General features: G+C 53.7%; 1 protein-coding gene across 1 annotated transcript; it reads left to right on the forward strand.

Moving 5' to 3' along the window:
* Positions 1 to 16,591: 16,591 nt before the first annotated feature.
* Positions 16,592 to 18,189, forward strand: LOC124689959 (BEL1-like homeodomain protein 1). The gene is made up of 4 exons (XM_047223408.1): positions 16,592 to 17,284; positions 17,379 to 17,785; positions 17,876 to 17,936; positions 18,035 to 18,189. Exons 1-4 carry the CDS (start codon positions 16,592 to 16,594, stop codon positions 18,182 to 18,184), a joined length of 1,311 nt encoding a protein of 436 aa, XP_047079364.1. The 3' UTR covers positions 18,185 to 18,189.
* The last annotated feature ends 8,918 nt before the right edge of the window (positions 18,190 to 27,107 follow it).

Genomic DNA, 27,107 nt, shown 5'->3' on the forward strand with positions numbered 1-27,107 from the left:
AGAGGGATCTGCGCCTCAGGGAGTAGGCGCAGCTCCGGGCTGCTCCGGACCCGCACTCTGCCTGGGAGGAGGCCATGTGGTCGCTGTGGCCGGAGTCCCCGGCGCGGTCGAGCCACAACAGCGCCTCGCCGCCGAGGAACGTCGTCGACGGCGACGAGGCCCACAGGGACTAGGCGGCGCACCGGTGGCCACCGTGTCCTCCTCAAACCCTAATAGAGGTTTTTTTTATTTGTTTTGAATTTTAAAGCCCATATAGAGGGCTTCTTTTGCTAGTTAAATTTGCCCAAAATAGGCCTTATGTACAAATTTTCCCAAAATAGTGCATATGCTTAATGAAATTTTGTTTAGGTTTACATTTTTTTTGCTTTGTTTTCGATTTTCTTCACATTTGCGCTGCGTCCGCGCGTTGGGCGCAGCGTGCGATCCAAACGGACACGCGGACGCGGGCCGCTGTCCGGGTGTCCGCGCGACCATCCAAACGGCCCAAAACGGACGGCCCAGCGCGTCCGTTTGGGTTGCCGCGTTGGAGATGCCCTTACGGATCTCCAGACAGCCCCATGGCTTTGGTTCATGCAGATAGCTTATCGGAAGGTTGGTTGGTTCCAAATGTCAGAGCATCTCCACCGGCTCCCCCGATAGCGATTTGGGGGCCGGGAGGGAAAATGGGCTCGCACCAGCGCGCTCCAAACGGCGCCGGCGATTTTTCGAGCCCAATAGAAGCGTCGGCAACCCCGTGACAGCCCCTTGGCCAAGGGCGCGAATCGGGCAAGCCGACGCCTCGCGAGGATGAAAATTTTGGGCGTGGGAGCCGCCTGTGAGTGACGCCAGGGCGCCGCGCGGGATACTTTACCGCCACGACGCCTGGCCGGAAACTCTTCCGCCATGGTGCCGCGCGGGAAAGTCTCCCGCCACGACACTACACGGGATGTTTCCCGCCTCGCCGGCGGTCTATATTATCCCTCCTTCCCCGCCATTGCTGCAAAGACCCTATAAAAAAAGCACAATGTGGGATTCGTGGGACGAGGCGGCGCTAGAGGCGGCCGTAGAAGTGGTGGAGGCGGACCCGTAGCTCGCAGAGAGGACGAGGCGTGGGAGGAGGCGGTGCTAGCGGCGACCGTAGATGCCTACGACGCGGGCGAGCGGCAGCGCCAGGAGGCGGAGCGACGGGAGCGTGGGGAGGTGCGGCGGGAGGTGGAGCGGCGGCAGTGGGAGGAGGAGAACCGGCTGGTGCTCGAGGAGGCGGAGCGGCTGGAGTTCCAGGAGGCGCGGCGGCGGCGGGAGGCGCTAAGCCAGCGTCGGTTGGAGGCGCACCGACAAAAGGGGTGGGAGGAGCTTGCGCTGGGGTGGTTGCAGCGGGAGGAGACGCAGCGTGAGGATGAAGTCTACGAGGCGCGACGTTTGGCGCAGATGCAGCTCCGGCTACAGAGGCAGGAGTTGGATCACCGTCGGCGGCGGGAGAAGCTGGAGCAGCAGCTGCGTTAGGAGGCAGTGGTCGCGGATAGAGCCGCTACTTGACGTTCGTGGCGGAGAGAGCAGCGGGGGATCGGCGACGGAGGAGCATCGGAGAGAGCATGGGAGAGAGCTCCGGTCGATCGTCCACCTTCACAAAGCCGGGTGGCCAGTAGGTAGTAGGCTAGAGATAAACAGGTTTCAAATGTCATCCGAGGTCGAGGAGTGAATAATGTTTTACTCGATTTGCCCGAAAATATTATTCATCGATCCTGAATGACATTAAAATGAAACTCTAAGTATAAATATGTAGTTTGTGTAAAAAAAACATCTATCGGGATCTCCTGTTTGGGGCCGCCGGTGTGGGAACAGCTCCTCCAACTAGACGATGCAGTGCCGGCGTCCCCAAACGGAGGTGCCGACGCCTCTACCAGCGACTATTTGGGGGACGCTAGTGGAGATGCTCTCAGTTGTTACTAATTTTAGCCAACTTTTGCGAGAATATTGATTTAGATTAAATAGGGAGTGGTGTTTTGGAACATGGGAGCAAATGCTCTCTATATTTTGAAATGCATCTTAAACATATTTTGAATTTCAAAAAATTGAAACAAAAAATTCGCATGTACATCTTCTCGAGCTACGCGCTCTCACAAAGTTGTTTCATAAAAAAATTACTTGTCATGTGACATGTGTAAAAAGGATAAAATTTAGTTCTAAAAATAATGCTTTTCACAAGATAAGTTTTCTCTTTTTTACATAGACCATAAAAAATATTGGTTTTTTCATTAAACTTGACGAATGAACATATATTATGAAGATGTACATGTAAAATTTTTTGTTAAGTTTTTTGATATTTCAAAATATGATTTTCTGGTAGAGGGAGCATACGCACTCGGGAGCCGAATTGAATTTCCGAGATTAAGTAGATTTCAAAAGATCTTTGCGTCTGTTTGGGTTAGACCGAAGACATAAAATTAGCCTCGTTGATTGATATATCCGTCTGGGTCGGGTACGTCAGCGGCTTGACCCATTTTTTTGCCCAAAATATTTTTTCAATTATAATATAACCATATAAATAGTGTTGAAAATAAGTAAAAAAAAATACTAGAAAATAGCCATAGCTAACTAGGGTGCCTACCATGGCTGCCTATTTGCCGCCATCGTTGTCAACGAGGTCGATGAAGACCAGAGGCGCCCAAGACCACGTCCAATGCAGAGGTTGTTAAGGCGGTGTTTGTGCGGGAGGAGTCGCTAGAGGAGTGGGCGGCCTCCCTTGGGCCAGCATGGACCCCGCAGTTGGATGGCGAGGCCATCCCATTGAGCGAGCTGGTCGAGCTCGCTTTGGGCGATGACCATTTCGATCGCCTCCTCCTTCGTGAGCTTCAGCGGTTGGAGTTCCTCCTCCAAGGCACCCTCCTCGTCCTCCTCATCGTGGAAATGGGCGTGGCACTCCCGGTTGAAGCAGTCGACGTTGCCTAGGTCGGGTCGAACTCCCATGTCCCGAAGCTAGACCCGTTGTAAGAGTTGAGGGTGAATGCCGGATCCTCGCGTAGATCGGGCGGCAAGATGAATCGGCCACGACGGATCTCGTACTGGCGCTAGCGTCCCTCGTGTGGCACCGGGGGTACCGGGACACGACGTTGATTGAGGTACCAGCCCCCGCTCGGCAGGCCCGCATTCGGCCAAGGGACCGGCCGGTTCTCCTCGAACAGTCGGTGTGCGAACTCCACAGGTACTTACCGACGGTTGCACGGTGTTTTCCCCTTACCAGCGCGGCTTCGCGGTCGTGCTTCGTCTTGCGGAAAGGCCAACCCTTTCCCATGGCGATGTCGGTGGCGGTTGGTTGTAGGCGAGGAGTGGCCAGACTAGTCCTTTTAAAAAGGTCGGACGCCGCCTTCAACTGGCGGGATGCCTAAGCATCGCCCGCGCTAACACTTCCGCGCGGTGAAGGCAGGACAACACCATCGACGCGGCGCTAGGAACATAATTGTCACCGAAGCTATTACTCACGCGCGAAACATGAAACACATGCGGTCACTGACAGACGGGCGAAGGAAAATGAGGCGGACTCGTGCGCGGACCGCACTGTGTCCGCGAAGACACATTCTAGGTGCATATTTGGGCCACGAATGAGTCGTTGGACTGTTGGGCTGGTATTTTTACCTTTTTCTATCCGATCCAACGCAAACGGTCACTTTACCGTTTACGTTAGGCAGCTTGGCCAGCTGGAGATACTCTTATTTGTCAAACGTACAAATTTTTGACACGCCACACAGAACGTGGTAAATAGAAATGCACATACAGAGTGAGATGCCATTGATGCCTGAATGTAAAAAAGAAAAGTCAGTTCACTAAGAGCTTCTTTAATTCGTAGGATAAAAAATTATAGAAATACATAGGTTTGAGATGTTACATCTATTTGAATTTTATGAGAATATGAAGTTTGTTTGATTCTAGCAAAGAAGTTTTTTAATGAGATATGACCTAACGCTTTTTCTTTATAGAATTTACACAACAAGATTCCTATAGAATTAGTTTCTATAAGATATATTACTTTGAATCAAACAATTTGTGCATGAAACTTTCCATATGATCAAAATCCTACACACTTTATATGCAAATCCTATGAATCGAAGAACCCAAAAGAGAGAAAGAGGGTGTGGATGCGCTTCCTCAAATAAATTTGTATCACGAGTCTCTTATAATTCTCAACTACCCCTGCTTGCTGCAGAAACATCCTGTTAGACAAGTCGAACATGAGTTTTAGTATGGAAATGCACTTTGGATTAAAATTCTGCAAAAAACGAAAGAAAAAAGGTTTATGCAATCTGGAGGGCCCCGGTTGTTCACAAAAATCTTCGGAAGCACGATTGCTTACATAAAACTATATCTATGTAACTAGTTCTATATAAATTACTCGCAACAAGAGAAGATGGCAAAATGCACAAAATTAAATAAAATGAAGGCGCAAATTGGGCCGAGGTTGGGTGGTTAGGACGGTGGTTGTATCCCCAACCCACCAGAGTTCAAACCCCAGGTTTGATATCTGTGTGTCTCATAAAGGCGGAATATTCAATTAGTGGGAGTCGACGTTCCTGTGGGAGTCGACTTTTAGGAGGGCAGGTTCCTTCTCGAGGAGAACCCAATGATGCAAGAGATCATTGCCAAGGGAGAACCTGATCATGATGATCGATCTGAATTGAACTGATGAGAAGGTGAGGGAGTATTGTGAAATTAGAAGGGTGGATTATCTTGCATCAAGATTTTCTTGCGCCGAGATGATGGGACGTGGACAGTGGCGAAGCTAGCATTTCATCCTATCACATTTTTAAGTGCGATAAAAGAAAAATCTAACAAACCTAGCTCATAAATACATACGATATCTTAGTTGCCTCACCCTAAGAAAGTTTTCAAGATCCTTCGAATTAGGCAACAACGATGATGCATGGCGACATCGGTGTTGCCTAAATGCATGGAGACATTTGATTCCTAAACTTGCTTCATATATTTGGTCATGCTTTTCTCCAAGTTTGATTGCTACTTGTTCTTTGTTTGGTCACACTTTTTGATCGAAAACTATGATTGAGATTGAATTTACATGTTTCAAATTTGAATAGTATATTAGTATTGTCTAACGTTAAGCTGTGAATCTTTTGATTCATATAAGGTGTCACATTGAAGTCCAAGTTTGTGCTTTGTATGCATAGGAAAGTTAAAATCAGTAAAGTTTGGTTTTTTGGCGGATGGGTTTTCGGTATCTTCTGCCGGAACCCACGCCGCACTCAAAATATGTTTTATGATAATACCAAAGAATGATTTAACGGCATCTTCTAGAGTTGCACTTATGATTCTCAACTACTAGTATGTTTACAAGTGGAACATGAGTATTCGTAGGATTGATTTATTTGGATTATAATTCTCCTAATCCCTGACAAAAATCCTTCTTCAATCCAGGGAGGCTCGATTGATTATATACATCTACCGAAGCGCGACTCGTTACATAAATAAAACTACATTTGTGAAATTTGTTCCATAAATTTACTCGCCCTGCCGTGCGGTTTTTCCTGCCAAGAGAACGGTGAGTCAGGCATAGCCACGGCTAGGCTTGCTTTTAGTGTGGTCATGAGCATCCGGTAGGTACCCTCTGTTCCTCTGCCAGCCTTAAATGGCTGTTAGCCTGTGAGAGAGAGATCTTGCTGACCTCATCGATCCTGGCCACTAAGAGCAATTCCAATAGTATAGCCAGTTGCTGGCTATAAGCCAAGTGCCATGTCATCTATAGCTAACTTAGAGCCAACATATACAACAGTGAGCTATAAAAGTGTAGTACTTTTACAATACATGGCCCACCTTTTAGTCTTACATAGTGCCTAGGAGCACGTGCTAGAGCTGGCTATAAGATAAGAGCCCAGTTCTCTTCTCTCTCCTAATCTCTCTCCTCCAACTAAGCAAATTTATAATATTTTATCTCTTATAGCCAGCTGACTGTACCTTATTGTACTTGCTCTAATTAGGGCATGGCCAATGCATACCTTCGGGCTGGTTGACTCGCAGCTTTATCTTGGTTTGGGTGGTCTAAATTAGGTTTGGATAAGGAGGCGGTCTCTTCATCAGGAGGCACCCTCTTTAGCCATAAAGTGAAAACTGAGTGAAAATGTGAGAGAGAAAGAGAAAATCAAATCAGCTTTTGAGAGAAAGACATTAATGGGACCATAACATGGCATACATATGTCAAAAGTTTTATCCAAACCTAGTTGGACAGCTGCCTCCATTGCTCATGCCCTAACCAACCTTCCCAATGCTGCATTCTCTTCGGGGCATCTCCAATGGGACCACGTGCGATCGCGCTGACGTGCGACCCATAGTGACCGGGCCGTCCGCAACAGCGCAAACATGGCCATGCGGTAGATTTGCGTCTCTGTGGTTGCTGCGTGGACGCTGCGGTCGTCCGCACGGTCCTCACACGGGTCCGCCTGGCAGCGGCATAGATGGTTCGTCTTCAGCGCGACATAACTTACGAGGGGCGCGCTGCAGCTTTTCAGGACAACGTTGATGGCGCACCTCGGCTTCCGCGAGCATGCGCTGCTGGTAGGCGTCGCAGTGGCATGACATTTAAGGCGAGTTGACATCTGAGCCTTTTTAAAGGTTCGCTGTCGACGCCCATTTTCCCGACTACACAATTGCCAGAGTCCACCGTATCCACCCGACCGACGCCATGGGGAAGAAATATTGGCCGTTCCACAAAACCAAGAACGACCACGAGGCTAGTGGCTCGCGGTCTGACAAAAGTCGCGGGTCGGGCGGTACGTCCGCATCGAGTTCGCGCGCCGCCTCTTGGAGGAAAACCGGCCGGTGCCATGGTCGGACGCAAACCTGCCTAGAGGAGGCTGGTACCTCAACTCCAGGCGCGTCCCAGTCCCCCCGCCCCCCTTGCCACGCGAGGGCCGAGAGCACCGTGACGAGGTGCGCCGTCGCCGAGCCATCTTGCCGACCGATCTCCGAGAAGATACGGCGTATGCGCTGAACTCCTACAACTAGATCTCGTTCGGGGCATGGGAGTTCGATGTGCTCTGTCGAGATGGATACCTCGGCGACCTCGACTACTTCGACCGCGAGATCATCGCGAAAGAAGAGGAGAACGGCGAGGAGCATGACTACGCCGCCGAGGCCGAGCACGGAGACAATGACCACGACGACGACGGGCCTGCGTGGGATCCGGAGATCGACCCAGTCGCCGGACATTAGCGAGGAGGAGGCCATTGCCATGGCATGGCCAATAGCGAGCTCGACGAGCTCAACGAGCTCGCTACGTGGGACGGCCTCGCCATCATGCTGCGCGAGTCGGTGCTCGCGCAGGGGAGGTCAGCGACTCCTCCGGCCATGCCGACGCGTTCCAACGACCGCGCGACGGCTGCTGCTCCTTCAACGGCCTGGGATCCGTGGCCACCTCCACCAGAGCCTCATGCACCGTCGATGGCCTGGCCACAGTTGCCGCAGCCTGCCCTTCCTCCTCCATCGCCGGCATATCAGCTTCCATGGCCGATGCCGTAGTTCATCGACCTCATCAGCGATGACGAGCAATAGTCAATAGCTAGGTTTTAGCAGGCCTTTCTGGCCTTTTTTAAAGTCTTTTTTTATGTTTTTTATTAATATAAATTATGGCTTTATCAAAGGGAAAAAAATTATGTGTCGTGCCTCTAGAGCCACCCGACGCAAACGGACACGCGGTCGATTTCGGCCATTTGGGTCGATGCAAACGGACGCGACGTGTCCATTTTGGCGTCCGAAATGCGTCGCCCCGCTGGAGATGCCTTTAGGGCGTCTTCAACGGGGCGACGCAAATCAGACGCCGAAATCGACCGTCTGTGTTTGTTTGCGTCGGCTCACGGACATCGAAATGGTGGCCAGGCCAAGATTGTCCGTTTGCGTCGGGGTCAGCTCCAGCGGGCCGACGCATTTCGTCCGACGAGGCCAGCATGTTCTCTGTTTAAAGTAGAGAGAAAAAATGTTCACGTGGTATTTCTAGGTAGAATCGAGGTTTTAAACTAGGTAGTGCAACATGTTGAAAGAAATTAAACATACAAACTGCGAATAAATATGTCCAAACTAATTTTTAAACTAGCTACTTCTTCTCCACGGAGGCGCTTCCTACTAGTCACCTCTTCGGAAGAGCTTGTGTCGGTCGATGCGTCCGACGAGTTTGTGTACCCCTCCGACGAGTAGTCATTGGGGTCTTCATCGCCTACGTCCTCGCCCAGGCCCTTGCCTCCTTATTTTCCGCCGCCACCTCCTCGATCGCCTCCTCCGCCTCCAGTGGCGCCATCCTGGCGGCTTCCCCTAGCTATCGGTGTCCGATGGTAAAGATATGTTGCTCATGGCTCATAGAGATGAATGGCGCAGGCCGGTTGGAGATCCTTAGCGCAGACGCATGTGTCTTATTGAGCGGAGATTAATGACGGTGCATATACCAAAGAGGGCTGCGGTTGCTCTTCCGCGGTGTTTCGCGCTCCGTTCCGATGGTTCGCGCGTCGATCGACGCGGTTGCCACTCCGACGGTTGCCCTTCCCTGCAGTTCTTGTGCTTACATTCGCGTCGGCTCGAGCCAGAATCGCTGCCAGGCGGGCCCGTGGGACAAGCGAGCAGATGCTTGGTGCGACTACGCAGCGTCCGCGAAGACGCAAACGTGCCACATATTTGGGTCGCGTTTGGGTCTCCGCGAATGACCCGGTCACTATGCGTCGCCCCGCTGGAGCAGGATGCAGGCATGTGAGCGCCGACCTCCCAGAACATCTCCGTCACCCACACGGTGACGTAGATGCGCTGGCTCGGGCTCCGCCACCGGTAGCGACATGGTGAATACCGCCGGCGCGACCTGGTGGCTCGACCCCGCCTTGTCGTCGTTGCGGCCGCGCTGCTCCTTCTTGTGGGCCATTGCTACGACGGAATGCGTGTGTGAGAGTAGGTGTGGATAGGGACCACGTGGGGATGATGAGTCTCATCGGTCCCCTTTAACAGGACTCGCGCGCGTCGTTGCGACACCGACGGGTGGCCCCTTGAAGACCAACAGGTGGACGCGCGTCGTTGCTTTGTCCGCAGCCGCGTAAAACAAGGCCAGATTTGGGCTGGCATTGGATCGTGTAGGATGCCGCGGTGTTCGTTTTGGGTTTGCATCGCCGTGTTGGACGACGGTTTTGTCTAGCTCGCTCCATCCGAAGGCACGTGGGTGGGATATGTGGCCGCGTTGAAGATGGCCTAAACCGTGTGAGTTACAGCTGACGGCTAAAGTAAATTTTATTACTAATTATCACTGGCATGCAAGGTTGGAAAAAGCGGTAGGCGTAAGCGAGGCGATTTCCATTCGCCTAGTGCTTAGGCGATGCTTAAGCGGCCTAGGCGCAGCCTAGGCGGACATAGTTTATATCATCAAGTGTGTATATGGGTTATTATATGCGAATAAACATTAATTTAGAGCATGTAAATGTGTAAATTTCTAATAACTACCTTGAAAATAATACCCATCTAACTCGATCGTGAAGTATTGCATGATTTCATATTGCGGAAAACAATTTCTTGGTTACACTGCCTAGACTTCCGCTTATGCCCTAGGCGAGGCGTTTGTCCATCACCTAGTTCCTAAGCGTGCTTAAGCGGTGCCTAAGCGTCGCCTTGTCCAACAGAGCTGGCATGTGTGAAGGTGTTGGTGTTGGTGTGGTGTGGTGTGGCTTGGGGGAGCAGTACTCTTTTGTCTGAGGGTGTGATGACGAGAGAGCAGTAGGGCAGAGGACCCAGGCTGCCAGCACAGGAGCTACTAGTCCCTAGCTAGGATCTGCATCCCTGGCACAGAGATTCCAGATCTTCTGGCCGCCTTGATCATTTGCATGGAGGTGCAGATGCGAAAATCAAGAGACCTGCATGAATGCAGAGAGAGAAAAGGCTGACATTCACAAACACTAGTCTCCCTCTCTCAACAAGCCCATGCCTTTCTTCCCTCCTTTCTGTTGTCTCCTTCGGCTAGCTCAAAGTTATTGCATGCTCCCTTCACCTCAAAGAAAAGTTCTTGCGTTGCATGCACCAAGCTGATGATGAAGAGTGTGCCCCTGTAGCTTGCCCACACCCTGCTAAAAGAGCCCATCATGCAAGCCTGCTTTGGACGCAATGCCTAGCTTGGCTCCTTCCTCTTGGCCTCTCACCCTGAGCTGAGTTGCATGCTTTGCTTCAGAGCATCTCCACCGGCGCCACCGGTAGCGGCCTCGATAACTTTTTGAGGGCTGGGAGCGAAAATGGACTCGCACCGGCGTGTCCTAAACGACGTCGGCCAATTTTGGAGCCCAATAGAATTGCCGACAACCCCGTGCTGGTCCCTTCGCCAAGGGCGCGAATCGGGCGCACCGGCGCCTCGCGAGGCTGAATTTTTTGGGCGTGGGAGCCGCCTGTCAGTGACGCCAGGGCGCCGCGCGGGATATTTTATCGCCACGACGCCTGGCGGGAAACTCTCCCGTCACGGTGCCGCGCGGGAAACTCTCCCGCCACGACACCGCGCGGGGTGTTTCCCGCCTTGCCGGCTGTCTATATTATCCCCCTCCCCCGCCATTGCTGCAAAAACCCTAGAAAAAAGCACAATGTGGGATTCGTGGGATGAGGCGGCGCTAGAGGCGGCGGTAGAAGAGTTGGAGGTGGACCCGCAGCTCGCAGAGTACGAGGCGTGGGAGGAGGCGGCGCTAGCGGCGACCGTAGATGCCTACGACGCGGGCGAGCGGCAGCGCCAGGAGGCGGAGCGGCGAGACCGGAGGGAGCGCGGGGAGGAGCGACGGGAGGTGGAGCGGCATCGGTAGGAGGCGGAGCGGCGGCGCTATGAGGAGGAGAACCGGGTGGCGCTCGAGGAGGCGGAGCGGCTGGAGATCCTGGAGGCGCAGCGACGGCGGGAGGCGCGACGACGGAAGGGGTGGGAGGAGCTTGCGCTACGGCGGTTGCAGCGGGAGGAGACGCAGCGTCAGGATGATATCTACGAGGCACGTCGTTTGGCGGAGATGCAGCTCCGGCTACAGAGGTAGGAGTTGGATCACCGTCGGCGGCGGGAGGAGCTGGAGCATCAGCTGCGTCAGGAGGCGGTGGCCGTGGATAGAGCCGCGTACTTGACGTTCGTGGCGGAGAGAGCATGAGATTATCGGCGGAGGAGCAGCGGAGAGACCAGGGGAGAGACCATCGGAGAGAGCAGCGGCCGATCGTCCACCTCCATAGAGCCAAGTGGTCAGTAGGTAGTAGGTTAGAGATAAGCATGTTTCAAATGTCATCCGGGATTGAGGAGTGAATAATGTTTTACTCGGATTTGACCGAAAATATTATTCATTCCTCGATCCCGAATGACATTAAAATAAAACTCTAATTTGTGTAAAAAATATCTATCGAGGCCACCGTTTGGGAGCACCGGTGTAAGAACAGCGCCCCAAATAGAGGATGTTGTGCTGGTGCCCCTGCCGGGCGCCTATTTAGGTGCTACCGGTGGAGATGCTCTCAGTTTCTTGCATTCGAGCGTTCAGGCCACAAGGGGGACTGGAGGAGTATCCATGCAGGTGTAGATTTCCTCTCCTGCTTAAGTTGGATTTTTCTATTTGATGTTGCCTTTCCCCCTTCCACGGTGTTTTTTTTTAGTTGTTGAAACCCTGTTTTCATGAACTTGATAGGAGCCTACCTTGCCTGTTTCGCTCTATGCACGAGTCACATAATTCACACTGCAACCATGTGCATTTGGATTAGCTAGACTACTAGAGCACTAGTGAGGACCGGCCTTATTCTTCTTTTGGCCATCGTGTGTCTCACCAGTGACCAATCATTTGGTGATAAACCCCATGAATACCCTTTTAACTAAGGGCATCTCCAGCGGCGCGACGCAAATGGTCGTTTTCGTCCGCTGTGACCGGAAATGCGTCTAGCACCCTCTCCAGCGGGGCGACGCAAAGTGACCGGGCCGTCCGCGGAGACGTAAACCTGGCCCAAATATGCGCCTCGGATGCGTCTCCGCGGACACTGCGCAGACGCCGAAAGTGTCCGCTCGTATCCGGCGGACGTTTCGTCGGGCCCGCCTGGCAGCGACCCTGCGTCAATGCGTCTTCTCAAACGCGCCTGCGACTGGCGCCGCTGCGTCGCTTCGGCAGTCTACGCCACGTTAATGGCGATGGCTCGGCTGCCGAGCGGCCGCAGCCCACCTCCGCCAACCACGTTAATGGCGTCGCCACGCGTCCCGCGGCCACCGCATGCCTCCGGCCTATATAAAGGGGCCGCGCCTTCTTCTACCTCATCCACTCCTCCATAGAACCCTAGCCGCCACAAAGCTCCAGCGTTCCGCCGCCTAGGTGTTCCTGCGACGCAGCCAGCCCCGCGAGGAAGACCATGGCGGGTCCTGGTGGCCGGCGAGGCGGTCGAGGCCGCGGCCCTGGACGGCCCCGGGGACGGGGCGGGGGCCGCCGTGGTGGAGCAGCTACGGCCCCACGCTCGCCGTCGCTGCGCCCTCTTCGTCTTCCTCCGACGTGGAGGGACGCTGCTTCGAGTTCCTCCTCCGCATCGACGACGACCCGCTCGGCATCAAGCGTCTCCCGGACAAGTTCGCCGAGTTCGTCGACGGCGTCGAGCCGGCGCATTTGCGGCTACGGGAGGCCAGCTGCAACTCCGCCGCCGGCCCGTGGAGGTCCTGTTCGACGGCCGGGGCAAGATGTACTTGCACACTCGGGTGGGGCAAGTTCGCCCGTGACCCGGCGCTCGAGCCCGGCTGCCGGCTCACCTTCCTCTACGAGGGAGACGGTGAGATGGTCGTCAAGGTCTTCGACGACACGGCCTGCCGCAGGCACTACCACACCGGCGAATCCGAGTCGGACTCCGATAGTTAGAACGTAGAGTGTTCTTTCTTCGCAGCGAATCTGGCTACGGGCCAGACGAAGCCAGTAGTGGAAGGTTTCTGTCTGTTTGCCATCGGTAGAACCAACAAGGGCGTCGTCAATCCTCCCGCTGGATTTTCCAGTTTGGGTGACTGGGTGTGCCCTCGAATGTTCTTTCTTGGCAGCGAACATACGGAAATCAACACAACTGGTTTCTATTTTTAAAATATTTATATTTGTGTCCACCATGGTGCAAACTATGTATTAGTTTGTGTAAACCATGTTCCAAACTATGTATTAGTTTGTGTAAAATAATTTTCCAATTTGTAATATTTGGAAGTATGTTGAAATGAAAAAGAGAAAAAAAATGCGTCGGGCCGCTGGAGCCAACCCCAGACGCAAACGGACACGCGGACGAAAACGGTCATTTCAGCGTCCGCTGCGCGACGCAAACGGACGCGCGCGGACACTAAAATGCGTCGCGCCGCTGGAGATGCCCTAAGGGCATCTTCCATCGGGGCGACCCATATCGGACGGCCAAAATATTTTAATCGCACGTCCGTTTGTGTTTGGGTGTGCTCCCAGCTGGACGACCTATTTTTTGTAATAATATTTAAAACTCATAATGTACTACAAACTATGCAAACTATACTTACAAGCCTAGACTACTTGCTGGCCGACGGCTCGGCCCCGTCGTTGCGTCCCTCCCTCGTTTGCTTCTCCGCCGCCAGCCGTGTGGCCGCTAGAGCTCGGTGCGCCGCCGCGTCCTGTAGCAGGCACCACCGCAGCGTCTCGTTCGCGACATCCTTGGCCATCTTTAGCGTCTGGAAGGAGTCGACTAACGCTCTCTACTACGCCCCTTCTCCTCCGAGGTAGGCGCATCAGGGTCATCAGAAGACCATGATATGTCGGAGGAGTCGTCCTCTGCGGCGGCCGCCACCCTGCGGCGTTCCATCTCGGCGTCGAACGCCGCGTGGGCGGCCCGCTCCTCCTCTCCTTCCTTCTTCGCGTCAGCCAGGAACTTTGCGTCCCTGACCGGGTCAAGGAGGTCGTCGGTGTTGTCGTAGTCGTCGAACTCCTTGTCGGAGCTCGAGACTGGGGGAGGTGGAGTCGGAGGTGGAGGCGCGGTATCTTGGCCGCGGCCGGCGCTGCTCATGGTGGCAAAGGTGGAGGTTGTGCGGCGGCGACGCTACGGTGGAGGTTGTGCGGTGGCTAGGGTTTTGTGTGGGAGGAGATGAGATGCCCGCGGCACGCGTGGCATCACCATTACTTCCTGCGTAGAGGTAGGCGACGGCCGCACGCCATGCGAGTCATCGCCATTACGCGGCCGCAGACTGCCGAATCGACGCCTCGGCGGCAGTACTGGCGCGCCTGAGAAGACGCATCAAGCCTAGGTCAGTGTCAGGCGGGCCCAACGCGAGCGGACACTTTGCGCGTCCGTGCAGCGAGACGCATTCGAAACGTATATTTAGACCAGGTTTGTGTCGCTGCGGACGACCCAATCACTATGCGTCGCCCCGCTGGAGTAGGGCCCGGACGCTATTTTTCAACTCCGTAGACCCAAATGATCGCTCAGCGTCCGTTTGCGTTGGCCGTTGGAGATGCCCTGAGCTATATAGCTTTTTTTCGATAAAGGGAATATATTAATATCAAGAGATACCAATTACACCCAGCCTCTGCAATAATGCATCACCCTAATGGCACTACGGATGCATACAGCCAAAAAAAAGGAAAATAAAATTAAGAAGCAAAAGTCCCGCTACAGTATCTCGGGCCTAACAACAGCAATACATCCACCGCCATGACAACACCTGAATTACAGACTCTCCAAAAAATGACGCCTCCAAGAAGGGAACCGTGCTCAAACACCATCGTCGCCCGATAAAAGATCTTAGGTATTCACCCTGAAGATAGTCCCCACTCTCAAAACAATGCCTCCACCAAGGTCACTGCCAGGCACAACCAGTTAAGGCCAGACCTTGGGTTTTCACCCTGAAAGGTAGGACTCTGCGCTTCACATGTGTTCGCCTCCACTTTCATACCGCTGCTATGAAGCCCGGACATCAAGCAAGCCCCTCAACAGCGCGGAGACTTGAACCTCCCTTAGCTAGTCCTCCCCTCCAGCCTTCATGAAATTCTCTTCTTCCGACTTTCATCATGGATCCATAGTCACTTGATGTCAACACAGAAAAAGAGCTTCGCGCTGCTCCCTCCAGAACCAAACGGTCGGAATAAACGCATGGGTGTGCACAACCGAATACCTCCGATCCAGCAAACTCCAGGCAAAGCACTATTACATTCGCCGGCGGAGCCTTCCGGAACTCATCCCTCCGGCCAGATCACGAGTCCAGGCCTCCGGTAGGTCCTCCTCTTCACGCAAGAGAGGCCCTAGGACCGCCGCCTTTATTCAGGTCGGACCCCCACGTCGGCGACCATCCCGGGCTGGCCAACCCAACCCTCCACCGGCGACACCATCGCCGGCTTCCATGCACCTCGATCTCACCGCCGGATGGCGGTGATAGATCAAAAATCCACCACCACCAACCGCAGGCCGACCCTCTCCGACGAAGAAGAGGCCACCTCCTCCGTCGAACCCAAGGCTGCTGCCTCGGGCGCCCTCGTGTCGCGGAAGATGCCCGAGATCGCCTCCACGCACCGGCGAGAGGCGGGGGTGGATGGCATGGCGCAGACCGAGGGCCTGGCCGCCGCCCACCACCAGCCCCTGCCGGAGTGCTGCGGGAAGCCGACGAGAGGAGGGAGACCGTAGCGTCGCCCATCCCAACCGCGCCGGCCGGTCTGCCAGGGGACAATCGACGGGAGGAGAGCCGTCGTCGTCGTCGCCCATCCCACGTGCGTCTGCTCCGCCATGCATCGAGGGGGTGGGATCCGGTCGCCGTTCTCCACGCAGCGACGAGGAAAGGCCCCCGCTGCCGCCACTCCCCGAGGGACTTTGCCCCGGCGGCGCTACCGGTGGCGGCGGCGGAGGGTGGGGTGTGGGAGAGGTTAGGTTGCGGGAGAGGTTAGGGTCACATTAGACGGTACATCACGACCGGGCGAACTATATAGCTATGCCTTGTATGCTTGCATGGGCACCCCTTTCTCACTCCTGCGCCATTGCTTCTCCTCTCTTCTCCTTCAATTTCTTTTCTGAGAGAAGAACCCAACCCCAAACCTCTGACCCGGTGTCAAGATCAGGTGAGAACACCTTCCTACCCCAATTGTTTTCTTCTTCCTTGTATGCATTCTATTTGGAAGTGATTATCTTTCCATTTTAGGATCCGTGTGAGGGGCTGAATCTTCAGAATTATCCTTCTCATTTTCTTCTCTTTTCTAGGCTCAACTCTGCATCTGCTACTATGATTTGCCTGTATGTTTTCCCCATATAAGCTTGCTCTGTTTTATTTCCTTGCAAGTAGATCATGAGTATTGCTTGCACCGCCGGTTCTAGTGGCACTGTAAACTAGTAGAAAGAGCTGTTGAAAAGATCGAATCCTTTGATCCATGGGTACCTACTAGTACTGGACTAGTACACCCTGATTTTGGAGTATTATCTGTCAAGAATCTTGGTAAGAACAGTGCCCCCAATGATCTGATTCGAGTTGCTGTCTCCAGGCATCCTTCAATCGCTGCAGTTCTTGGAGGTTCCCAACAAGGCTGCGATGGGCAGCAGCTATCCGTGGAGTCCGCAATTTGGAGTCGACGCCATGAACGGCTTCTTCGCGTCGAGTGGCGGCTGCATGCTCGGCGCCGACGTGCCGCCGTTCCACCCGAGCATGCCGCCGCCTGATCACGGCGGGTACGGCCTTGGCCTCTCCTCTGGCGGTGCCACGGCGTCGGATGTCGGCGCGCAGTTCGCGGGGAACAACCTGCTGCTCGCCTCCCTCGCCGGCCAGCTCTACGCGTCTGCTTACGCGCAGCCGCCGCCGCCGCCGCCGCAGGGCGATCACCTCGGCACCAGGACGCCACCGGAGGAGGAGATGGACGGCGGCTATGGCCACTCCGGTGCGGTCACCCTCGCCTGCCACGGCCAGTCGGATGCTCGTGCCATGGCTCCCTGCTCCGTTTCTTCCTCGGACAGCATGGCGAGCAGCACCGACCAGTTCTCGCCTGGACCGAGCCGCTCCGCCGTGACGCACACGAGCAGAGCAGAGCCGTCGCAGCAGCAAGGGTACTTCCAGCAGCCGCAGCAGAGCTTCTGGCCGGTGCATTTCGCCGTGGTGGTGGCGCGTTCGCCGTACGCGCCGGTGGCGCAGCGGGCGCTCAACAACGCCGTCAGCCACGTGCTGCACGGCGTCGCGGACGCCGACGCCGACGACCCGGACGTCAGCGGCGCGTCGAGCTGCTCCGCTGTGGGCCTCGGAGACCAGTCCATGGCCTCTCTCGAGGAGCGTTCGCACGGGCACGGCGGCGCGCGGTGGGGCGAGGCTCACAGGGTCAGGAACGAGCTCATCAACCTGCTTCAGCTCGTGAGCATTTTTTTTCCCACACATTTTTCAGAGTTAACTGCAAGATTGACCATGCGAAAGATTGACCATTGTGATCTCTGATGATGATGCGCAGATGGACGAGAAGTACTACCGATGCCTGGAGGAGATCCAGAGCACGACGGCCAAGTTCAGCGGCCTGGTGCAGCCGTCGGGCAGCAGCGGGGGCAGCATCTGCGCGCCGTTCGCGCACCGCGCCGTGTCGTCGGCGTACCGCGCACTGAAGCGGCGGATCACCGGCGAGATCATAGCGGCGGAGGGATGGCCTAGTCACCCCCACCCCCACCGCGCGGAATCCTCGATGATGGTCTCTGGCGTGAAGATGGAGGAGAGCGGCAGCTGGGACGAGTCGGCGTTCATACAGAAGCACCTGGTGCCGCGGCGCCGCGCGCTGCCGCACCAGGACTGGCGCCCGCATCGCGGGCTGCCGGAGAGGAGCGTGTCCGTGCTCAAGGCCTGGCTGTTCGAGAACTTCCTCCACCCGTAAGCTGGTCGCGCACCATGGCTGCACGCCGAAGTTCGTTGCTACGTTTTCTTGGACTGCTAATGATCTGATGATAATGTCTTCTTCAGGTACCCGCAGGACAGCGAGAAGGACATGCTCGCAGCCAGGACCGGCCTCACCAGGAACCAGGTAACAAGTTCATTCCTGACCATCGATTCCAAGCACTGATCCGCCATGGCGTTGATCGTGAGTGAATTTGGCGCCTGACATTTTGGTTGTTTCTTCAGGTGGCGAACTGGTTCATCAACGCTCGAGTTCGGCTATGGAAGCCGTTGATCCTGGAGCTGCACGAGGAGCTGAAGAGGAGCTCGGGTCGAGTGGATGGTCCGGCACCGCCGGCGATGGAGCACATGAGCAGCCAATACGTTGTGGGCTGAGAATCCTCCGGGCTAGCTGGGGAGACTTGTGCTGCAAATTGGAACGGGAGATGCTAGACCATTCAGCTCAGGTCATCATCTAGAGCCAGCTTGATTTGAACTGATCGGCGCATTCAACTTGCATCGATAGCAGAATTTTATGCCGTTCGACTCTACTAAATGCGATTCCAGTCCGCTTCGTGCACATCGCCACCAGTTATCACTTCTCCGGTCGTTGCATTTGAAGTCTGTAAACTGAAATGCGTCGTTCTGAATCGATCGAGAATTAACAAGAAAATCTCAGTCAACCCAGTTTAGAGCATCTTCAGTCTCTAAAACCATGTTCAGTACATACGCCGAATCTGCTGAATGGGAGATGCCGTAAGGTGCTGCCGCCTTCCCACCGTAGTTGATCAAAGTAGTCGCTTTAGTCAATCAATATTACAGATCGGGTGTAAATTGTTCGACGACGACGCCTGTTGAGTGAGTCCACTCTAGCCTGTCCAGCACGATGATCTTGGCCTGCACTATCAGTGATGCTAATGCTGTTGCTAGTGTACTAGTTTGATGCGGACGCATGTGTTCTCGTCGATGCGGACGCAGGTGTGCTGGCTAATGTTGTTGTGAATGCGCTTGCTGATGCTACCCCTGCCTCTAGAGCTGGAGTTGGTGCCGATGCCGTGGATGGCTATTATAGCATCGATCTTATCGAAGATTATGACTTTGTAGAAGTTGTCTGCCGTTAGAACCCGGGGATCCATTCCCGCCGTTAAGGCGGTCAAGAGCATCAAATACTCTCTGCGTTTCTTCACGACGACATCCTTCTTGATCCGCATCTTCTCTTCTTGCTTCTGCGTCACCCACCACTCCTCGTCCTTCTTGTCACGAATGAGCAGATTCAATGAGACATCGAGGATACATTTGTTGATCGACGACTGAATCTTCTTGGTCCACATTGCTTCAAGCGTGCTGGCCTTGGTCGCATTGTTGCCGATAGGACGTCCTGCTGATGCTGCAAGCGGTGCATCCAGATCATTGATTCCATCTTTGCCCTTCGTCAAGGAAATACGTGTCAACCACCACTTCTCATAGGTTTTGAGCTAGGTATAGCAATGCAGTAAGCCGAATCCTATATGGCCTTCTAAATTCTTCCGGTTCAAGCGAGAGAGTGTGGTTCAACTAATGAAAGGAAGTGCAAAGATAATCATGTATAACCATATAGAAAGAGATGTGAGAAGGGACGGTGGCGCACATACCTAGTCGACGGGGGTAGTGTCGCTGTCCACCCTTAGCTTGATTTTGGAATGGTAGAAATGGAAGATGTTCACATGCGCCAATATGATGGCCCAGCGCGTCGACATTGCCTTCTACCTCCTTTTCATTACCATCATGGTGTAGTCCTTGTCCAGGTACTTGCACTAGTTCAACTCTTCCATGATCCTCGCCCAATAGGTGCCATATTTTTTGATTGGTGCCGGTGATCGCGTCGATGCTCACCGTCTTCTAGGAGTCCCACAAGTACTGGTCTTCCAGATCCTTCCACTTGGGGCCTCGTGTGCCCGTCACTACATTCTTTTTTCTTCTTCTTGCCAGTCTCATCAAGACCACCCTCTAGCTCGACGTTGTCCTCTACCTCGACACCTCGCTCCTTCCTCGTCTTCCACCTCCACTTCCCCTTTCCCGCACTCGCCCTCGTCCTCTTCATCGCCCCCGCCCCCGTCCTCATCCTCTTCAACGCCCTCGTCCTTCTTTCATCCTCGTCTGCGGCCTCTTCATCCCCGCGCGTCGGTATTCCGTCGAGCGGGTTACCGGTGCTTCCCTCGAACTCGAGCGGACCCCTGCGCCTAGTGAAGGAAACATCATCACCATGTCCTTGGTGACACCTCTTGTTGTACGTCAGGGAGAAGAACATGACATTCGGGTTGAACCCGTCGTGCGGCGCAACGTTGGCGTATTGCGACGAGACCGTGGCGCCGCGCTCCCATGGTCGTTAAAGAAACCTGGCGTCAATAGGGAGTCCATCCACAAACTGTACAGCAGGCCGCTCGCCGAGCCGCTCCATGGGCTCGCGGTAGCGGAAACAACACACACAGTCAGCGCAGTGAGGTGCTTCGCATTGGCTGCTCTCGCCTTCTTCACGCCTGCCGATAAGCGCCTACCTCTCCGCTCCGCCATCACGAAACTGTGCTGCATGCAGTCTGCCACCAATTTCTCATGGGTCATCGACTCCAGCTTCATCTTCAGCATCGATTCTTTCCGCAGCTTCGTGAAGGGCGCCTTCACCCCATCCTGCTCCGGCGCCTTGCCCGGTGGCTTCGCTGCCACCTTGCTGGCCGCTATCTTGGGGTTTTTCGGCTACATGTCTACGATTTTATATAGTGCACCGGTAGATAACCTCCATGAAAGAAGAATTTTTTATTATCAAACACTGTCAGCCTAATAAGTACTTTGAACCTATGATCCACTCCATCAAGCTAGTTGCCAAAAATATTAGCAACGCTTCGCGGCGGGTATAAGGTTGAACCTTTTTAGCTGATTGACCATATAGACCTAGCGAAACCGCATTGGAAGAACAAGTGTTAAAATGTCTCATCATGATGACAAAATACACACTTCGTACTACCCTCTCATTTACGCTTTGCAAGGTTATTTTTGGTAAGAATGAACCATCGATGACGATACCAAGCAAAAAATTTCGTTTTCAAAGGTATCTTTCATCAGCCAGATTTTCTTAATATTAGCTACCGGCTGTAAAGGTTGGATCAACGCTCTATACATAGAATCACCATTCGCTATAAGATTCCACCGGAACTCATCCGCCCCTGTGACAGTTGGATGGAATTAAATTGAGCTATCAATGTATTCCAAGCTCACCGAAGGTGGAGAAGATTCCATCACCTTAACTAAGGTGTCACCTTTATGGCGCACAATAGTATATAGAGTTCAATATTGTTCCCGAAGAGTGGTATTACCTAACCATTTGTCCTCCTAGAACCTAATCTCAAAACCATCCTTAATAGAAAAAGAACAAAATGAAAAAAATCTTCTTAGTTGCCATGATGCCAACCCAGAAGTGTGAATCTCCATGTTTCCAAATAACTTGGAAAATTGCCTTCGAGCCTACATATTTCCTCCTAAGTATAGTCACCCAATCCCTATCTTCAGTTAGCAACCTAGCTAAGCATTTACTAAGAAGAGCTATATTCTTAAACTCTAGGTCATGAACACCAAGCCCTCCTTGATCTTTTGGCCGGCAGACAACACTCTATTTGGTAAGCTGGAATTTTTATTCTCACTATCTCCTTGCCAAAAAAACCTTGACACGAAAGTAATCCAACCGATGAAAGACTCCATTAGGCAATTGGAAGAAGGATATCATGGACAATACCATATTCGTTAGTATTGAATTAATCAGAACCAATTTTCCACCTAGAGATAGCAATTTTCCTTTTCAGATGCTAAGTTTCTTCTGCAGTCTTTCCTCGACGAGTTTCCATTCGGCGACCGTAAGTCTTCGAAATTGAATCGGAATACCTAGATAGCTTATTGGAAACTGTCCAAGCCCACAACCAAAGATCTCGGCATATAGGTTGCCATCGTCCTGGGCATCACCAAAGCATAACAACTCATTTTTATGGAAGTTAATTCTCAACCCCGATAATTGCTCAAAAGTTGATAAGGTTAATTTCAGATTTCTTGCTTTCTCCGGGCCGTGTTCCATATAAATAATTGTATCATCGACATACTGTAGAATAGATAGTCCGCCATCAACCAGACGGAATACCACCCCTTCAATTTGCCTATGAGCCTTTGTGCGCTCAATAATGATAGCTAGCATATCAGCCACATTGTTAAATAACATTCATGATAATGGGTTGCCTTGCTTTAATTTTTTTCGTCTTGAAGTATTTAGCAATATCATCATTGACCTTGATGGCGACACTTCCAGTGAAAACAAAGTTATTAATCAGAGCACACCACTCAGTTGAAAAACCTTTTATCTTGATTGTTTGTTATAGGAAAGATCATCTAACTTTATCATAGGCCTTTTGAAAGTGAATTTTTTGGATTACACCATTCATCTTTTTACGATGCAACTCATGAACTGTTTCATGCAAGGTGAAAAATCCATCCATGATATATCTTCCTTGCATAAAAGTCGATGAGTAGGGCGAACCACATGTTCATCGACCGAATTCAGCCTAATTGCACCAGCCTTAGTAAAAAATTGAAAGTAGACATTTAAAAGATACATGGGTAAGTACTGCTGAATTCTTTCTGCTTCATTAACCTTGGGTAGCAGGATATTTCACTAAAGTTAATACAAAAAAGTTCCAGCTGACCCACATGTAGGACGGAGAAAAGCTCCATGAGATCTGATTTGATAATCTTCCAAAAGTTCGGGTAGAACTCTGCTAGAAAATCATCCAGACCTGGGGTCTTATTATGTTCCGTTTGGAAAACAACCTTCTTAACCTCATTCCTCTTGTGGGACATGAGGAATGTGGTCAATCCTAGATTCATCCATCGATAGATTGCTCTCCAGAGGATCCCCAGACAAACCTTTATAATAGTTTGTAATGTATAACTTAAGCTGCTCATGACCTTCGATCGTACCCTCGTCATGTGTAAGAGAATGGATGAGTTTCTTCCTATATTCTCCATTTGCTCCACTGTGAAAGTATCTCATATTCGCATCTTCTTCTAACATGAATTGGATCTTAAATCGTTGGTACCATTTGAGTCCTTCTTCCCGAAGGATACCCGCCAAATTTGCATTTGCTTCACTTTTTTTTTGTCAATTTCTTGCATTGTTAGCAGTCTGACCTCCGTAATTGCCTCCAAGTCAATAGTGGATGATAGGCTGAGTTTTTTTTTCCTTTTTAAGCTGCGCACTCATATGTCTCGCCCATCCACCTAGAAACCTACCCTTGACATGTAGTTCATTATTCCATCGTTGGAGCGTCTGATCAGCTGCGGGCTTCCCCCACACTATTCTTACCAAGTTGGCAAAACCATCCCTTTGCAATCATTCAAGTTCAAACTTGAACGGACGTGTGCTCGGTGGTCTATGCACTCTAGTGAAAACTCATCCGAGAAATCCTCAACTCCTGGGAGTGCTCGTACAAAAACTATTGGATATTTAGATTCCCAATTAAAATCCATAAGGACACGATCAAAACTAAATAGTTTCTACCATCAGTGATTTAGTGCTACCTTTTGAAATAAAGCTGAAGGCCATTTGATGTGGAGATATGTACTATCATACTTTAATTTTCTTTAAGCGATACTATTTTCACATAGTATTATAGGAATATTAGACATGTAGCTCAAATTCTTAATTTCGACGGCATTGCTGTATATTCCAATATGGTGTTGGACCTTAATTTTCTTTATCGATAATACTAGTATTTTAAAATTGTTTGAAATTCCACAGCAACGCATGGGGAAGTTATGTGAATACATACGACTACCCCTCGCAGCTTTGGTTTAGACAAAATCAAAGTTCGATCCTTGGCATAGTGACTAGTGAGAGTGAGGCTATTAGAGCATGTCTAGTAGAACCCTTAAAACTGTAAAAGTTTTCTAGGATTTACAGGCCGAGATTTGCAAGTTTTGGACACATTTACAGGTTGAAAAACAGGGGCAAAGAATAGAACCCCTAAACCCAACCCGTGTAACAGAATATTCCGTTTTAGGGGTTTGAGGGTTTAGGGGTTCTATTCTTTGCCTCAACCCCAACCTCTAAACCTGTCACATATTCATCACAATATGACACAAAAACACAATGAATCATCAAACATACTACAAAAGTAATAATCATGGATGCATGGTTTAGTAGTTTTTACATCACATAATCATCATCTTGCCCATCTCATTGGCACCATCACCAAAAAATTACACGTCGGTGCCATATGCTAGGCCACTCCACCACCATCAAACCCCACCATCATCCTCCTCCTCCTCATCTCCTCCCTCCGCATCCTCTCCTCCCTCCAAATCATCATCCCTATAGGGATCAAGCGGTGGAGCGTTGATGTCCACCTCCACCTCATTGAGCATGTCCATGAAGGACACGGCGGCCGGGGCGGGCGGCACGGCGGCGGTCGGGGCGGGCGGCACGGCGGCCGGGGCGGGCGGCACGGCGGCCGGGGCGGGCGGCACAACGGCGGCCGGGGCGGCCATTTCGTCGAACACCTCCGGGGCGGCCGGGGCGGGCGGCACGGCGGCGGCCACCGGCGGCTCGCCGGGGCCCTCCTTCTTGGCCACGGCCTTCCTCGGCGCCGGGGAGGAAGCCGCCTTGGCCTTGGCAGCGACGAGGACCACCGGAGGACACCTTCGTCCGTGCCCGGGAGGCGCGGGTGGTGCGGCCGGTGCGGGGCGGGAGCGACGGCCGGTGCGGGGCGACGGCCGGCACGAGGTGATGCCCCGCACGCCGCCGCCGCGCGCCGACGTGGGTCGCAGCGACCACGGCGGCGACGTGCGGGTGGGCGGCCGGTGCGGGGGCGGGGGCGGGAGCGACGGGCGGCGGGCCGGGGGCGGGCGGCGGGCCGGGGGCCGCCGGCGGCGCGGCCACGGGCGGCACGGGCGGGCGGCGGAGGCGTCCATGGCGGCGGCGGCCGGTGCGCGGGGGCGGGGGCGGGGCGACGGGCGGCGGTGGCGGGTGGGTGGGATTGGGAAATTTCCCTCCCGCCCGAAACGAAATGGAAATGCAGTTTAGAGGGTTAACCCCTCTCCAACCCGTTTTTGTACAGGCCAAGAATAGATTCCCAGGTCGGACCTGGGAAATTTTTTACAGTTTTACAGTTTTAGGGGCTCTAGTCTTTGCGATTTTTTCGTCAAAAACTGTAAAAAACGGTTATTTTTACAGATTTAGGGGTTTAGGGGCTCTACTAGACATGCTCTTAGTAGTTGAACCTGAATGCATGGTAGGTGTAGCCGTGTAGGCCGGTAGCTTGTGATGCGTTTGCTGATCCACGATTTAATCCAAAAAGCTACGAATGTTTTGTGGGATCGTGCTGTGAGGCTGACGGCTCATGGCAGCACGACTGTAGCATCGCTGTGTATAGGTACGTACGTACATACACCAGGGTCCATAACCGGTCCCTGTTGGTACACATGTATTTGATTGTACGCGTCAGGTCAGCTGTGCGCCTACGATGGATGTATCCTCAGCGGTACATACTCCTTGTCCGCTTACGCCTGTCTCCTGCATCGTGTCTACGTGCGTTCCACGAGACCCCGGTACTCGACGCTCCAGCGTCTGAAATCTGGCGGCACAATCACGACGTGCCAGGCAAATAGCCTTTTCACTGCGTTCTGTAGCTGCTTCTTCACGGCCTCAGGGCATCTTCAACGGGGCGATCCAAATCGCGCCCGCGCGTCCGGATGTGTCGAGCTGGACAAAAATGAGGCCCAACGCGGGGACGCACCGCAAAAACGGATGGCCGCGGCGTCCGGAATGACGCAAACCCGGCCCAAATCTGGGCCGGGTTTGCGTGGCCGCGGATGGCACGCGCAGTCCTCGCGTGTCCGCCTGGTCCGCCTGGCTGGTCCACATGTGGGTGCCCCAGTCCTATTAAATGTGGACTGGGGGAGGGGGACTGTCCCTATCCAGTCCCCACTATCCACTCCGGCCGCACGCGCGATCTCGAAGCTTCCGCGCCGCCATGGCCCCGAAGCGTGAGTTCGCGCCGACCGCCAACGACCACGAGGCCGGCAGCAGCCGGCCAGTCGCGCCGACGGCGTTCGCCATGGGGCCGCCGGCGACGCCCAGACGCGACCGGATCTACGTCACCGTAGCGGTGGCGCGGATGTTCCGGGACGCCGGCGTCCCAATGCCGTGGGGGACGTGCACCTCCCACGGCCGGCACCCGAGCCCGGATCGGGTTCCGGTGCCGCCCATCCCGGCGTCGAGCCGCGCCGCGTCGCGGAGATCCGGAGGCGCCGCGCGCGCCGCCGACGGACCTCCAGGAGGACCCCGCGTGCGGCGACGCAAGTCCCAACCGGGACTTGTAGTTCGAGGTGGAGCACGATGCGCGCCGGCACACGTGCTTCACGTCGGCGACGGCGCGGCCTCGCGCGCGGCCCGCGCACACCCGCAAGGCGGGCAGGCCGCCGCCCCGGCGGCCCGTACATCGACGAGCCGCAGCCGCAGCGGCCCCGCCGCAGCCCCAACGGCGAGGAGGACGAAGACGACCCGGAGGCTGCGGGCGGCGCTCGCGGTGTCCCGCGAGCGGTGCGACCTCGACGAGCCGACCAAATGGCCGCACCTCGCCGAGACGGCCGCGCGCCTCCGCCCTAGCGGAGAAGGCCAGGAAGGCCCAGGAGAACGCCCAGGCGGAGGCGTGGGCCTTCCTCGAGATGGCGCGCCGGCAGGAGGAGGACACGCGCCAGGCGGCGCTCCGGGAGGAGGAGGAGCGCCGTGCCTCGCTCCAGGCGGAGGAGGAGCGCCGGGCCGCGCTCCGGGCGGAGGAGGAGGAGCATCTCCGCAAGGAGTCCGCGACTGCGCAGGCCGGCGAGCCCGCCGAACCCGCACTCCGGCTGGGAAAGGGCGCAGTGGTCGCCCTGGCCGGAGTCCCCGCCGCCCTCCGGCGTTTCTAGCCGGAACAGCGCTTCGCCGCCGGGGGGCCTCGTCGTCATCGACGCCGACGACGACGAGTACTACTGGGGGTAGTACTGCCGGCGGCCACCGCCTGCTCGCAAACCCTAGCTAGAGTTTTTTTTTAGTTTAAAGCCCATATAGGGCTTTCTTTTGTGTAAAATTTGCCCAAAATAGGGCTAAGTTTAATTACCAACTAGTTTAAATTTATGTTTTATTGTTTTTCCTTTTCCTTTTGATTTTTGTTTCACTTATTTCATATGCGCTGCGTCCGCGCGTTGTCCGCTCGGCCACCCAAACGCCCAAAACAGACGGCCTAGTGCGTCCGTTTGGGTCAGCCGG

The sequence above is a fragment of the Lolium rigidum genome, chromosome 2, assembly GCF_022539505.1.
Source record: "Lolium rigidum isolate FL_2022 chromosome 2, APGP_CSIRO_Lrig_0.1, whole genome shotgun sequence".
NCBI lineage: Eukaryota > Viridiplantae > Streptophyta > Magnoliopsida > Poales > Poaceae > Lolium > Lolium rigidum.

Excerpts from the sequence above, each read along its gene's own strand:
- LOC124689959 (XM_047223408.1), top strand. The coding sequence starts at position 16,592 with ATGCCGCCGCCTGATCACGGCGGGTACGGCCTTGGCCTCTCCTCTGGC. Across the intron at positions 17,786-17,875 it reads TTCGAGAACTTCCTCCACCC|GTACCCGCAGGACAGCGAGA; the intron begins GTAAGCTGGTCG and ends TGTCTTCTTCAG. Across the intron at positions 17,937-18,034 it reads CCGGCCTCACCAGGAACCAG|GTGGCGAACTGGTTCATCAA; the intron begins GTAACAAGTTCA and ends TTGTTTCTTCAG.